Source organism: Aulonocara stuartgranti, assembly GCF_965226115.1.
Source record: "Aulonocara stuartgranti genome assembly, chromosome: 16".
In the NCBI taxonomy this organism is placed as follows: Eukaryota; Metazoa; Chordata; class Actinopteri; order Cichliformes; family Cichlidae; genus Aulonocara; species Aulonocara stuartgranti.
In genome coordinates, this window is record NC_138952.1 from 21156114 (window position 1) to 21171201 (window position 15088).

Sequence of the window (15088 nt, forward strand, 5' to 3'; positions counted from 1 at the left end):
GGCATGCCGGCTCGGACGTCGCCCGGATCAGCAAGGTCTGCGTCAGGTGTTGAGGAACCAGGGCACCCTGACGAAAAGTGGGCTACTGGAACAAGAAGGCATCGGTGGGCAAGAGACGAAAACAGGGCGTTGTTGGAATGCTACTACGCAAGTAACCCCGGCGGAAGGGGCTACATGAATAGGAATAGGATGTGTGTGTGTGTGTGTGTGTGTGTGTGTGTGTGTGTGTGTGTGTGTGTATATATATATATACACACACATTTTTTTTTTTTTTTTTATGTGTGTTTTCCAAACCACCACATCTACCCCATGAACAAGTGTGGTTTTAGTCCTTCTGAGCACAGGAAATAATCAGGAAATTATGCATTTAGTTTGAAAGACTTTCAGAGAGCCCAGAGAACCAGTGCTCAAACCACTTTAAAAATGACAATGAAGTCTGGCTGCTTGCAAGAAAAATATAAAGAAAAGAAGGTTTGCACAAGACTTTTGCACAGTGCTGTATATGGTTGTAAGCTATGTAATCTGTTTGGGGGGGAAAAAAGAAAAAAAGAGTCCAGGATGCACTCATATCTTATTGATACTTTTATTTAAAAAGCTTCATGTTCCCTTTGAAAACTTCAAGCATATCTCTCAGTGCTAAAGCGTCCACAGCATCACGTCCTCTAGGAGTAAAATATGATACAGCTGACAACTTTGGCAAAAACACATTAGGCAGAGCTCTTTACAAAACAAACAAAGGGAAGCACAGCACTGTGAACAAAAACGAGGATAACTCAATTTACCGATGCTTCCTCCAAACACATAAAAAAAAAAGAGTATGTGAGTAGTGCCTGCTGTCAGAAATCACTCGTTTTATATAGAAACAGGTTGATAATGGAGTGTTTTATGCCCTGCGTGCAGGCTAACATATGTGCACACAGGGACGGAGTGGAAAATCTGGGACGAGCCAGATGTGTCTCTTATAACAGTTTGAACTTGGAATATGAAAACATGGACATCCTGAGTTCACACAGTAAGAGGCACAGAGAGTCTTCAAAATAAGTCCTCTGTTCCTTCATGTCAAGACAAGAAAAACATGTTGTGATACACTGTGAAATCAGATTGGTTTATGCTGTGAGAATGATATCTGATATGCTTTTGTGCGTATTTAAAATGTTTTTTTATGGAAAACTAAAAGTAGAGAGCTAAAAGAGGATAAAATGACTTGAAATAACAACACTCAGAAAACTGAGATAATCTTCTTATGTAGTATTTGGTTGGCTTTACTCGGGGCAGCTGTTTAGTCACATAAATAAAAGAAAAGAGAAACAAAAAAACGAAAAGGCAAAATTTCAGAATAGAGGCAATTTTTACGTGCCGCTACGGCAGCGTGTTTAGTTTAGAGAGAGAACGAGACGCCGATGACCCCAATCACACGTCCTGGACCTTCATGGCCTCCTCTGGCCAGTCGTATGTGTCCAGAGTGAAGGAGTCGTAATCAGAACTGTAGGTCTGAGACAGCACAAATGCCTCCTTGTCCTTAGGCTCCGGGTACACTGAAGCAATGTTGTTTCTGTATGCGTAGTTGACGATCTGGGAAAGGAAGAAACAAAAGGAAAAATGGGGATTTTGGACACTTACAAGGGGCAACTACACCTGACGGGGTAGAGCAGGTTATCCGCCTATTCCTCCCTAAGACACTGAGCCTGAAACTTCGAGGCTGAACCGTTTCTCTTTTACTGTACCTGAGCGATTGATTCTGGGTAAAAAAAAAACCACTAGGTCAGAGAAATGAAGATTAACATATATTTAAATTCCATGAATTTGATTACTGTTCAAATGTAAATATCACAATATACATTTTATGGCAAATCTCAACTTAGGAATTCAAAACTTTATTTAAAAGCCCAGTGAAGAGGGCAGCAACCCACACTTACTACTGCATGAGATTGAGGTTATATGTTTCAGAAGTACCAGCTGACCAGCTTTCCTACCTTCACTGCGATCTTGAAGGACACCTCTCTAATGGTGTTGAGAGGAGGATAAAGCCTTCCCTCAGCCAGGTGCTCCTCTGTGACCATGTTGGCAATCGCCTGAGAGAAACAGGCAAGGACAGCCAATTAAATTATTTTGAAGTAAACATAATAAAGATTAAGTTTGTCTCAGGAGAGAAATCTAAACATTTACATGATTACTATGTACGGTCTAAAGAGAGAGACATCACTGCGCTGAAAGTAAAAATAAATGCATCTAAAAATCTAGTTTTTCAAATAAAAGTCTCATCTAACAATGCGACGTACACACAGTAATGGTGGAACGTACCTCTGCGGTGGTGAGGAAAATGTCATCAGATATGTGGCGGACTCCGCAGGCTATAACGCCCAAAGCGACTCCAGGGAAGACGTAGGCATTGTTACCCTGTCCGGGGTAGAAGGTGCGTCCATCTGCCAGCGTCACCTTATGAAAGGGACTTCCACTAGCAAAGATGCCCCGACCCTTGTTAAAGAGAGGGGAAGGAGCGAGTTCACTTCATTAATGATAATTAAAATAAAAAAACAATGATGGAAAACCATGTAAGAATGTGGTGCTCTTGTATATGCTGTGAATGCTTCATGATTTCATTTACAATCTACAACATTATATAAAATATAAGTAACAACAGAAGTGTCTTAAAGCCGTATTTTAATCACAGTAGAATGCAGAAAACACATTAGATGTTTAAACTGAGAAAATGAACTATTTTATAGAAAAATATCTCCTTTTGACTTTGAACACATCTCTGTAAGGGTAGAAAGTAAGCAGTACTAAAAGAAACAGCTGGATGAACATTTTGCAACTAATTAGGTTCACTGGCAACAGCTTAGTAGCATGATTGGGTTTAAACACAACTTCTCCAAAGTAAACATTTGGCAACATGAGGTTTCATCTACAAATTCTGGAACATTTCAGGATAATGTTATTCAATGTCAAACTGTAAAGACTTTGAATAACTCAATGTCAACAACAGATTCTGAGAAATCTGTGCAGAAGGATCAGGTCAACAATCAATATTGGATGTCCGTGACTTAGAAAGACACCACCAGTGCTGAAAGATTTTAAAGCAACATATGCCTTACATATTTCAATAGCACAATGACAAACTACATATCGGATCTACAATATGGCCAGCATGGCTTTGTAGCAGAAGAGTGCGGGTGCTGAACTGGCCTGCCTGCACTCCAGACCTTTCATTGGCTGAAGACGCCTCGAGCGTCACAAAACAAAAAACATGACGAATCCTTTATCAGACAAGAATCGGTCAGCATTCCTCTCCTGAAAGTCCGACAGCTGGTCTTCTCAGTTCCCAGATGTTTACAGCCACACAATGGTAAACATAAACCCTGCCCCAACCTTTCTGAGACACGCAGCTCCCATCAAACTAAAAATGACCTTATTTTTTTCTTAAAATTGTACATTTTTTTCAGTTGCCTTCTCCACCCTATTGTGAATAAATAAACTCCAAAACTCATTTTTTATTTTTACACAGCATCCAAACTTTGTTGGAATTGGGGTTGTAATTTTGGGAGGGTGAGTTGAGTTGAGCGTTACCTCTGTGAGCTTGTAGCACTGCTCTGCTGTGCACTCGGCCTTGCTGGTAGGATTACTCAGAGCAAAGATGATTGGCCTCTCGTTGAAAGACGCCATGTCTTTAATTATCTTCTCTGTAAAGGCTCCTCCAATTGCAGCGACGCCTTTTCCAAAACAAGAACACGCCAGGTTCACCACAACAACGGCACTAACACGATGTATCAATGCTGGCATTTAAAGGACTCTGATCCTGGTTTAGTGAAATCTGTTTAAAATTAAAGCCTCAGTTTTTAGTTTTTAAGTTAGGATCCATTTCTTTTTGTAGTTATCTTAATTTATTTAACTTAATTTAAGTAACTTAAAAAATTATAACTTGAATGTTGAAACAACGCTGTCTTGTCATCCAAGTGGTTCTACAATTCTGGCAGTTCATCAAACATGCAGTGTTTGGAATTTAAACCAATAAACATTGTAAATACTGTTGAATTTGATGAATTGGGTTAAATGGAAAGAGAGAGAATTAGTTGATTTGTAGCAAATTACTAAGGTGTTACTGTAATAAACAAAGCTGGATGCAAGAAATTCACCTTAAATAGCGTTGTGTGTTTTCCTGTACCTGGTTGGGAATTAGTGTAAATGGTTAAATAAAAAAGGTTAAAAAAATAGTTTTACGTATGACACTGTGGATGTTTTTAGCCTTTAAAGTAATACAAAGCTAAAAAAATCCCAGGATTTATCCACTGCATGCACTTTACTGAAGTAAACTCACCTATAATGGCAGTGGGTTTGATGGTGCTCACCACCTCCTCCAGCGTTTTGATTTGCGCGTGCTCATGAGCAAACTCCTCCTTCTCATGGTTTAGGTGGCTTCTTCCCTGTATTTGTGTATAAAGATCTTGTTTCACGACTCCACATCCAGCTGTTTTTTGCTTTAGGAAACACATGAGGAAATATTTTACCTTCACAATGAGGCCCTTTGAGTCCACCATCCAGATCTTCTTGGCAGCTTCTTCTTTACTCAATCCTTCCTTGGCCATGGCCATTATAAGCAGATGAGCAATACCCAAAGCAGCCTGGTGGGGAGAGAAAAGAAAAGAAAAATTCTCCATCTGCATTATAGTCCCCACTTTTAGATACAAACCTAATCTGAATAAATATTTAGGCTACGGTGGCACAAAGGCAGTTAGTGAATTCTGAATACGATGCCAGCACTACATTTAAAAAAACTGGGATTATGCTAGAAAGTAATGCTAAACAAATTGAGTTAATTTGTAATGGGAGAGGGTATTTAAAAAAAAAAAAAAAAAAAACACCAATAAAAAAGATGGAGATAGCTGGACCACTCTGTGAAAGACTTGGTAATGAAATAGTCAAATGAAGGACATTTTTATTCATTGAGTTCTATTGACGTAGAACCCAATCATAACAATAGTCACCTCAAGGTCCTTTAGGCTGTAAAGTAAAGACCCTACAATGTTAGAGAGAAAACCCCCAACAACAAGATGATCCTCTATCAGCAGCACTTGGCGACAGTGGAAAGGAAAAACCCCCTTTTAACAGGAAGAAACCGGTGGCAGTACCAGGCTTAAGGAAAAGGAGCCTTTTGCCTCGATTGGTTGGTGGTGATGGGAAAGAGAAAAAGGAGAGCCCAGAGAGATGAGGGTGAGGAATAACCAAGGCGAGAGAAGAGCCAAATTTTAATGACATCCAGATGTGGTGTATAAACATCTGAGGCGATGTTCCAAAGAGATAAATGGAGAAAATTCACTCATGGGAAGCCACCCAGCCTCTTAGGACTTCCTCTGAGTCACCTATTCCAGCACTATAACTATATTTACATCATTATGGCCGAGTTACGACAATACCTGATCAGCCTATTACAACTGAGAGGTAAAAAGTAAAGGGTATTAAGCCTAATATTAAAAGACGAAATGGTGTCTCCTAAAGCCAAACTGGCAGCTGGTGTTCTCCAGGTTATCACTCCAGGAACCACAAAATTCAACAAATTTTCACCAAAGAATTTGTGGATTTCATGATGCATCCATTCATTTTATTCTGCTTATCCAAGATCAGCTGATTTTATGATTTATTTTATCAAAAGCAGAGATAATTCTCTCTGCGAGAGACAACACAGAACCTTAAATGGTTGTGATCTTTAAAGCAAATAATATTTATTATTATTTATTTGCTAATAAACAATTTGCCAGTCTATTTTCATTAACAACAACCAATGCAAAATTTTAAAAAGTAAAGAAAAGACATAAGAAACACGTGTCAGCCATCAGAGCTGCCGGGCGTGACATGAACGATGAATAAATAACTACAAATAAAAATGTTAGGAAAATCTTTTTACATTTTGTGTTCCTGAAAAGAAAAGTTGCTTGCTATATTAGAATATTGAATTTATAAAAATCACCAAATATGTGATTTAGGGCCTAGCATTACAAACAGACACTGTGCTGCAGTGTTAATAACTCCCTTAAAACCACTTTCACTGGTGGCTGGGCTCGTTCAAGATGGAATGAGGTGAAGTGGAAAACTGTGAAGTGGAAAACTGTATATATATATATATATATATATATATATATATATATACACAGCTAATGGCAGGGTTCATACACATTTTTCAGGGTCAAATTCAAGCACTTTGTAAGCACATTCAAGGTCAATTTTCAAGCTTTTCCAGCATATTACCAAAAAAGAAGAAAGCATGTTTCACTTTGCATCACCTCAGTAAGACCTTCAAGATAATTGAAACAAATCATCTTAGGTCGACTTAAATGTCTTTTGTTCCCCTTTTGTTAAAAGAGAAAAATGCAGCACACAAAAATAGTGAAAAAGGAAACGGTTGCCTTACATGCATATAGTGTACAAACCCAAAAAACACATTCCTCTTAAAAATTAAGATGAGCAAATGTGAACAAATCAACTTGTTAGAGATCTTCATCTCCATGTAAATAAACAACAACCAAGAAAACAACACCAAAACTGCACCAAACACCACAAACACCAACAAATTAATGTCTTCTCATCAGATATTGAAGCTTCTTTCCTGTGTGACATTAAAAATAGGAGACAGATGTTTGTTTGTTTTTTTGTTCTTTTTAACTAGTTAAGCACCCACGCCCAGAAAAATGGTAAATGGCCTGTATTTGTACAGCGCTTTATTTTACTAAGGAAAGCGCTTTACACGTTCCGTCATCCACCCATTCACGCACACATTCACACACTGGTGATGGCAAGCTACATTGTAGCTACAGCCACCCTGGGGCGCACTGACAGAGGCGAGGCTGCCGGACACTGGCGCCACCGGGCCCTCTGACCACCACCAGTAGGCAACGGGCAAAGTGTCTTGCCCAAGGACACAACGGCCGAGACTGTCCAAGCCGGGGCTCGAATCAGCAACCTTCCGATTACAAGGCGAACTCCTAACTCTTGAGCCACGATCGCCCAGTGGGGACATTTCATTTTTGAGCAGGAAGCTCCCCCTTTTTGTTATACTCTTTAGATCAGGGGTCGGCAACCTGCGGCTCTTTAGTCCTTATAGTGCGGATCCGCGTGGTTTGGGAAAATAAATTAGAAGTATTTAGCTGAAGTGTATTTTATTTATGTTAGTTCTTTTTTTTGTTAACTTGTAGTTCTAAATTGGAAGATTATTGTGATTTTGCAATATACAAATAAAATTATATTTTGTTATTTTTTCATCGCTCAAAATAAGCGTCACACTCGTGGAAGCCGGTGTACCCGGCGAAAAGCAAAACACAGAAACAATCGATGAGCTGAGAAATCTCATCCTGGAGAAAAAAGCGCTCGTGGAAAAGTGCATGAAAAAAAAAAGAAAAAGTGGTTCCACTTGTTCCGGAGGAGAGATGCTACTGCTTCCTCACCTGATGTAGCCTCGTCTTGCTCCACCTCTGTTAACCCCCCCCAACCAGTGCCGGCAGTTAACTGTCCCCTCCTGAGCCTGGTTCTGCCGGAGGTTTCTGCCTGTTTAAAGGCAGTTTTTCCTCCCCACTGTCTCCTCTGCCTTTTTTCTTTATTTACTTGCTTGTTTAACTTTTTTTCCCAACTTATCTAAATAATAAACCAATTGAATTTATCCTTTGAGTATTTTTCATCTCATCTTTACAGAATTTTTCTAAAACATTTTCAAACATTCAGATCTGTCTTTTATTTTCTTCTTGAAACCTAAATGGAGAAACACATTGTGCACTTTACTTCTCAAAGAAAAATGCTGCTTTCTCATTATTTTTTAATGTAGTGCTGGCATCAAATTACAAATCTAGTGTATAGCATGTTTTCTTATTCAAAACACAGTCAAATCTGGCATTTTGTCTTTCAAACATTTTTTTTGTAAAAGTAAATGAAACCCTTTGTCATTCCAATTTGACAGAAGGCACTGTTTTCCTATCTCTCGGGGATTAAGGACAGTTATTTTTGCTCCAAACACCATAAAATCCTAGAGAGCAAATCCTCTTACCTCGCCTGCCCCTTGGAAGACAAAAGTGTGGTCTGACAATTTGTTCTTGGTGATCTTTAAAGCTGCTAAGATCCCTGCAACAGCTACAGAAGCCGTGCCTGCAGAAAAAACAAAACACTCGTGATTGCAGTCTGAAGTCTCTCTCATGATCTCTTACAGTGAAACGCTGTACAAACAACAAACAGAAAAGGATTTGTATGAAAGTGGTCAGGTAGAAGAACGTGGTTGAAAATCAGTGGGAAAAAGCAGTCAATGTCCAGAGAAAACCCTCAGGTTAACTCTCACTGATGAGGTGAGAGTTAATAGTTAACAGGTGAACTGTGAGTGCACGATGACAATACGGAAAGTAAAGATGGTGAAATTTAAATAAATACTTTTTGATGTGTTGAAGTGAAACTTTGTAACTATTGAAAGAAAATTAAAGGGGCAACATTATCAGAACTGACACTGATGTTTTTAAATTTCCATGTGTGGTTTTCTTCAGCTAGTATGACCTGTTACTTTAATTACAAAGCATTAGTTTGACTTTTATTTGTATGACCTGCGTCACTGTACTAAACAGCCAGAAAGTAGCTGATCTTGGACTTAAGAAGTTTGCTGAAGCAGCAGCTATTTGATTTCCTCCAAGTAACCTGATGCGTTACAGTAACAAAGATAAAGTTTTTCTGATTTCCTTTTTGTTGCAGAACTAAAATGATGATCATCACTGGGGAACAGTTGGTGCTTTATGACTTAGGCTAGTGAGGGCAAATATAACCGCCTGTTTAGAGTAAGCTGCTTTATTTTTACTTCTTTGTTTCATTTTTAGTTTTGAGTCTTCACAGAATCTTGATCTGTGTTGGCTACGTTTTCGTTTGCTGTCTGAAGCATTGTATTTCTGAAACAGGAATCCTGAAATGAGGAAGATTTCAGAAATTTTTTACCCAACTGAACCCATCAACATATTGTAGTGTATATTATAAAAGGTAAGACGCTCCTGGCTGTAACGCCATGAGTAATAAAGCACCTTGGATGTCGTCGTTGAAGGTACAGTATCGATTTCTGTACTTGTTGAGGATGCGAAATGCGTTGCTGTTGGCGAAATCCTCAAACTGTATGAGGCAGTTCATCCCGTACCTGTGGAGGAACAGCGTGGTTAGTCTGACATCAGCACTGCCTCCTCATCCTTCATTCACCTGTGCTTTCACTTACTTATCTGTCACTGCTTGCATGAACTCATCAATCAGTTCATCGTACTCCTTTCCTCTGATTCTCTTGTGCTTCAGCCCAATGTACAGAGGGTCATTGAGCAGTGCCTGAACGGAAGGACGTTTAACAGGTCAGCAAATTAATGAAAGACTTAAACCGTGCATGCATGCATCGGCATCTGTAAACTATTGCCAGATCTTTGATGAACCAGGTTTTATGAGCTGCTATACTAGCTCATAAAACCTGATTGCTCTGAGATCATGCTCACCTGGTTGTCTGTGCCAACATCCAGTAGCACAGGGAGACACTGCTGTGGCCGAACCCCACCGCAGGCTGTGTAGAGCGCCAGCTTCCCCACAGGAATGCCCATCCCATAGCTGCCCAGGTCCCCCAGGCCAAGGATACGCTCCCCATCAGTCACTACAATGGCCTGTGGATGAAGGCAAACACTTTCACTAACGTGTCTGAGACATTATTTTCTCAGAAATCAGCAGCCGCCAGATTAATTGCGTGCCGTTTACCTTTATGTCTTCTTCTGGCCAGGAGTTGAGCATCGTGGCAATGTGGCCTCGGTCATGGATGGTGATGAAGAGTCCTCTGTAAATGAGTCAAGTGATGATACAAGTAGTTAAATCTGTTTTCCGACTGACACTGACGCCGATGCACATGCATACCAAAAACGGCACAAAAATGAGCCCAAAACAAGCATGAGAACAAGGAAAAAAACATTTAAGCCGATGCTCAGTGTGGGGCTCAAATCTAACCCATTTATTTTAATTAAAGCAAATATCTAACCCAGCACTAGCAAGGTGTACCTAATGAAGTGGCTGATGAGTGGAATGAAGTTTACCTTGGTCTCCTGAAGGCGAGTCCATATTGCTGGCAAGCCAGGCCGACAGTGGGAGTGTAGACGATTGGCATGAACTCCTCGATGTCAGAGGTCAGCAAACGGTAGAACAACTTCTCATTCCTGTCCTGTAGTGTCATCAACAGGATGTACCTGAGACAGAAAAAAACATTATGATGTGTTTCAGAAACGCAGTAGGCCATTTCTGATCTAAATATTTCTGTATAATTACAATGTGTCTAGTACAAAAATTCCCTAAAACCCCTTTTAAAAATTATTATTTTTTTGCATATTTAACCATTATTTGGCTAAACGCAGTGAGATGCTGGTCGTTTGATTCAGTGAACCGCTTTGTTCAAGACTGAAATCTGGACAAAATTTTGGGAACTGAGGAAAACTTCTCCCGTGGTTTTGTGCCGTTCTTTTTTCATGTAAGATTTCAGTTGCTCAAAGGTTTGTGGCTGTTTTAGACTGCAGGCAGGTCGGTTAACACTCTGACTCTACTACAGGGCCATACTGTTTTTTGAAAAGCACCGCTTTGGTATTACTGCATTTTTGCACCATTGTGGCTTTAATATTTTAACCAAACAGTTTTAATGACTTGGAAAGAGTCACATATGATGTGTGAAACAACCACAAGTCTGGACACTGCTTTGAAAGCATTTAGCGGGAGCCCTGATAAGCAGCATGTTCAGTGGGTCAACCTCACTGAACTTCTGCAGCTGTCGTGTGGTTTCCATCTTGAACAGCACCAGCTTTACTGTTAATGAGTCTGTTCTCTCACTTGTCCAGAGGATTGGTGCGTGTTTCGTAGCTCTTCATGACGCGCAGGACTTGGACATCCTGGGACAGGAAGCAGGGGGGTAGCAAGCCGTGGATACCCAGTTGTAAGCGCTCCTCCAGGGTGAATGCCATTCCCTGTAGGGCGGAAGAAGGCCGATTATGTAACGCTAAACTAAGTAACCAACTCAGTCAATCCAGACCACAATGACTCATCCTTTAGGCATCACAATTTTGAGCTTAATTATGAGTTAGTCATATACAAGCACGGTGGCCTTTTCCATGTTTTTTCTTTATGTAAACTGGTTGCCATCTTTGCACTGAAAACAAATGCAGAGCAAAAAGAACACGTAGTAAACAACAGGAGAAGGAGACTGACGTTTTTTTTCTGGTCAGCAGACTTGTACCCTTCTGCCTTCTGGTTACAGTTACTGTTGCTGCTCTCCTCCCTCCACGCTGGCATTCTTCCCACAAAGAGTGCTCATAGGTGGGGGTGTGGGGTTTAATCTATTTATTCTGCCCAATAGTAAAGGGAGCCTGAACCCACTCCCCTGTCAGCTCGACTTCTCTTTCCTCCTCGTCCCTTCCTTTGATTCTTCCTCTAGTGAAAACACTGACCTACATGGGGAAAAAACTGGCCTTTCTAGGCTCAGCTTGTTTTTCTGTGGGTCTTCATGAGCCCATGTCCTGCAAATTATTCATGCTGGCAGAGTGGGGGGTGAAATATGATAGTGCTATTTACAACTATTACTCCTAGAGTTATTACACAAGCTGCACGCTTTGCATTTTAATTGCGAGTTGCATGCCACGTGGCACCACCGTGCTCGACAATGGGTTCTGCAGCTTAGGGCAGGTCGTTAAATGGAAACGATGATTCATTAGTACATTAAATAACAAAAAAGATTGGCGTTGAACAGAAAGAAGGAAGGACAACTGTATGGAAAGCATTTTAATGTATTCCTGGAAGCAGAGGTGACTGAGAAGAAAGTCACAGATTAACAAAGATGTGCAAAACCTATCAGAGCGAGCAAGTAAAGAGGCGCTAAAGTAAACCCATTAAGGTGACACGCCTCACCAGGAGTTATAATCAACCCACGTTACACACAGCATGTTAGCACACGGAGGAGAAAGTGAAGCTGAAAATGTGGGCTTGTGTGTGAGCTGTAAAGTGCTATTAGCTTAACCTTTAATCAGACCTTATCATTGGTAAAAGATTAAAAGCTGTAATATAGTTTTACAGCACAATACAGCGAAGGGTACAATGAGATTCACATGAACTAATTCAGTTAAATGTGTTTTTTTTAGTTGGGTGAGGGAAGGGGGACTGATTTGGACTGTAACACTGTGTGATCAGAGCTCATCTGGTTTCTATGGAAACACTGAGTGCAGACTGCATACTGTCATCTGTGCTGTTTGACAGAAAGTTTGAAACACAAAGATTTCACTCGGTAGTTTGAAAAGTTGTTTTTTTCATCTAAGCGGGGCTTCACTTCCTGATTGCTTGCACTTAACTGACCTATGAATCAGCACGTAGCTGCTGACTCGACACCAGCGCTGGTGGAAGGAAACATGACCGACCTGATATCAAGCAAAATCTGGTGTTTTTGCAGTGCTAGCAAGGCACAAAAAAGTACTCTCTCTGTGAATTCACTTTTTGAAAATGGTGACAGTCTATGTATTTATTACACTCCACAAGGAGAGACAAAGGCAGAGTACGACAGATGTTACAGGAATCTGTAGAAAGACCATTCACAGCTATGTCAGTCTACTATGTTGTATAAATAGGAAGTGCTGTGGCATTCATAGTTTACTTAGGAGCAGTTCAGAATGTGATATTTTTATTGTACTCTCTGTTTATGTTCCCTCACCATCATACATGGTATGCGGGACATCATGTGGCCTGTAGACACAGCTGTGTGACCCAGGCTGGGTTTAAGAAATATGGTTCCTTGCAGTAGTTTGACATCAAAGTTAAAAAAGTATATTAATGTCCTTTGTTATGGCCTTAAAATTATGCGCTTGCTACTACCTCGGTGCCTTTTGTGATGCTTCCCCCCCCAAGCGTTGCTCATAAATGTCAAATCTTTGGTCATTTTACCATTTCACCTTATGTTACACACCCAAAAGAAATACATTTACATTACGATTAGGCTTTGATTATGAAGCCACTATCAGCTCTGGCATATGGCCTCTGTGTGCGTCTGCGTGTAATACAAACAACATCACACACATTATTCATTAGCTGTGTTACATCAACAGAAGCAACTAAAATCATTTAAAGGCACACAACAGGCAAATCACATCTACATGGATCTAAAGTAGAAGTGACTGATCCATAATAATAATAATAAGCATAATCTGCAGTGGAAAACTCACTGTATGCCGTCATTACCTGATATTAAACATATGCACGAAGCATTGTAAGATGTGCTGCTTTCCTCACTCTGGATTGGGGAAGCTGTAATACAGGACAGGCGTGTGCTCACCTTGTTGAGGTAGGGGTTTCTGGTGATGTCGTAGCCCCTCTTCTTGGTATTGACGGTGGGCTTGCGGCTTGTCCCGGAGTGGCAGACCCGCACAGCTTGGAAAGAGGCCCTGTCGGCCGACAGGACCCCTGCAGCCGGGGCACCTGAAAGGACCCTCATCATCCCGCCTGTGGCCGTGCGCCTGCACAGGGACAGTGCGGCTCTTCCTGGGAGAGAGTTCATGCTGCCAGAGGGTAGCAAAGACACAGAATACATGCTGTGAATAATACGGGTTCAGCTGATCCTGCACTGCAAGAGAGTCTGACCCGGGTCACCAACTAAGATAAACAACAGGTGCTCCGGTCTCAGCAGACCTCACACATACAGTGATAGCACTGAAATGAGTCAGTGATGAAGACTAAAGCCGCTGCGATAGGCATGTTTTTACAGAAACCTTGCTCCGTGGCGCTAAGCTAACAGCAGCTTTTCTTTACCGGCGGAATGCTGTCAAGCTGCTAATGCTAGCTAGCATGTGGCTAATACTTCGTTAGCCGCTGCCCTCACCTGAAATCTACGAAAAGCTGCTGTCCACCTGACTTCTGTCTTCACAGGCAGACGCTGTGTCTTCTCTGGCCGGGTACTCCGGTTGTTTTTTTTTGTTTTTTTTTACTTGACGCTGGGGAGGGTGGTGGTGGTGAGGGGAGGAAGGAGGATCGACAGCTAACAGCTGATCCAGACTCACTTCCCTCCTTCAGTCAGCCTCTCCAATCAGCTTGCAGCCTAACCCACTTTCCCCCCTCACAGTCTCCATCCTCACAGCCTCCATCTTCAGCATCTGCACATAGAAATGACACTTTAAGCTCCGTGGATTGGATTACCAAGGAGAACCGCAGTCTGTTTTTAATAGTAGAAGCATGCGCATAAAGTGAATGTTTGCACTTGATCTTCCTGATCACCTATACGCAAGTACATTGAAAGTCACTGTAAGCCACATTTATTGAAAAAAAAAAAAAAAAAATCAGTTCCCTGGCACCAACTGACATTTCAAAAGCCTTAGTCACGACCAGTGACTGTGTAAATAAATATACATGTTTTCAACAGTCACTGGTCATGACACCGCGCGAAAATAAAACATAGAAGATAAAACCATCTGTGGTCACAGGTCATATTAAAATGTGCTGGCTCCCTCTGCTGCAGCCTGACAGTATCTACAAATCTAGAGCACTTGGGAAAGACTTCATGTAGTGAACAACATGCTTTACCTGAGTGGTGATACCCCGGAGCACTGTTGCCTACAAGTACAAGATACACAGCAGTATAAATGGAATATTCAGACCTCCAGTGAAAGGATCTACCACCATTTTCTGGCTGCTCCTGGTAGTAAATGCTACAAGTAGCTCATCTGCCTCCATCCAGGCCTTGATGAGGGATGAGGGAAGGTTTATTTTGATTGGTATATTACCACTTTTGCCTTCAGAACTGCCTTAAATCTTTGCGACATAGAGTCAAAAAGGTGCTGGAAATATTTCTCAGAGATTTTGGTCCATATTAACATGACAAGATCACACAGTTGCTGCTCGTGTTCCACCTGATGACAACGGTGCTCTACTGGATTAAGGCCATTTAAGTACAATGAGCTCACTGTCTGAGATGATCTAAAACAAAAGCAGCCATTAGAAGATGGGTAAACTGCTCATACAGGGATGGACACAATCAGCAACAATCAGAAGTGCAGCTTGCCACCAGAGGAGGCAGACAACATCTTGGGACCCCAGGTTAGTG

General features: G+C 41.1%; 1 protein-coding gene across 1 annotated transcript; it reads right to left on the bottom strand.

The window, feature by feature from the left end:
* Positions 1-569: 569 nt before the first annotated feature.
* me3 (malic enzyme 3, NADP(+)-dependent, mitochondrial) lies at positions 570-14179 on the bottom strand. The gene is made up of 15 exons (XM_082509075.1): positions 13871-14179; positions 13328-13550; positions 10846-10979; positions 10065-10214; positions 9736-9811; positions 9483-9644; positions 9218-9321; positions 9033-9142; positions 8027-8124; positions 4506-4619; positions 4316-4421; positions 3568-3710; positions 2302-2475; positions 1974-2072; positions 570-1572 (listed from the first exon to the last, which is right to left on the bottom strand). The coding sequence occupies exons 2-15, from the start codon at positions 13547-13549 to the stop codon at positions 1411-1413; spliced, it is 1854 nt and encodes a 617-aa protein (XP_082365201.1). The 5' UTR covers position 13550; positions 13871-14179; the 3' UTR covers positions 570-1410.
* Between the last annotated feature and the right edge of the window lie 909 nt (positions 14180-15088).

What these genes read in the sequence shown, in the direction of transcription:
- me3 (XM_082509075.1), bottom strand. Translation starts at nt 13,549, where the DNA reads ATGAACTCTCTCCCAGGAAGAGCCGCACTGTCCCTGTGCAGGCGCACG. An exon ending in GAAACCCCTACCTCAACAAG is followed by an intron (nt 10,980 to 13,327) that starts GTGAGCACACGC and finishes TCCGCCCTACAG; the next exon opens with GGAATGGCATTCACCCTGGA. An exon ending in ATGCAAGCAGTGACAGATAA is followed by an intron (nt 9,143 to 9,217) that starts GTAAGTGAAAGC and finishes GTTCCTCCACAG; the next exon opens with GTACGGGATGAACTGCCTCA.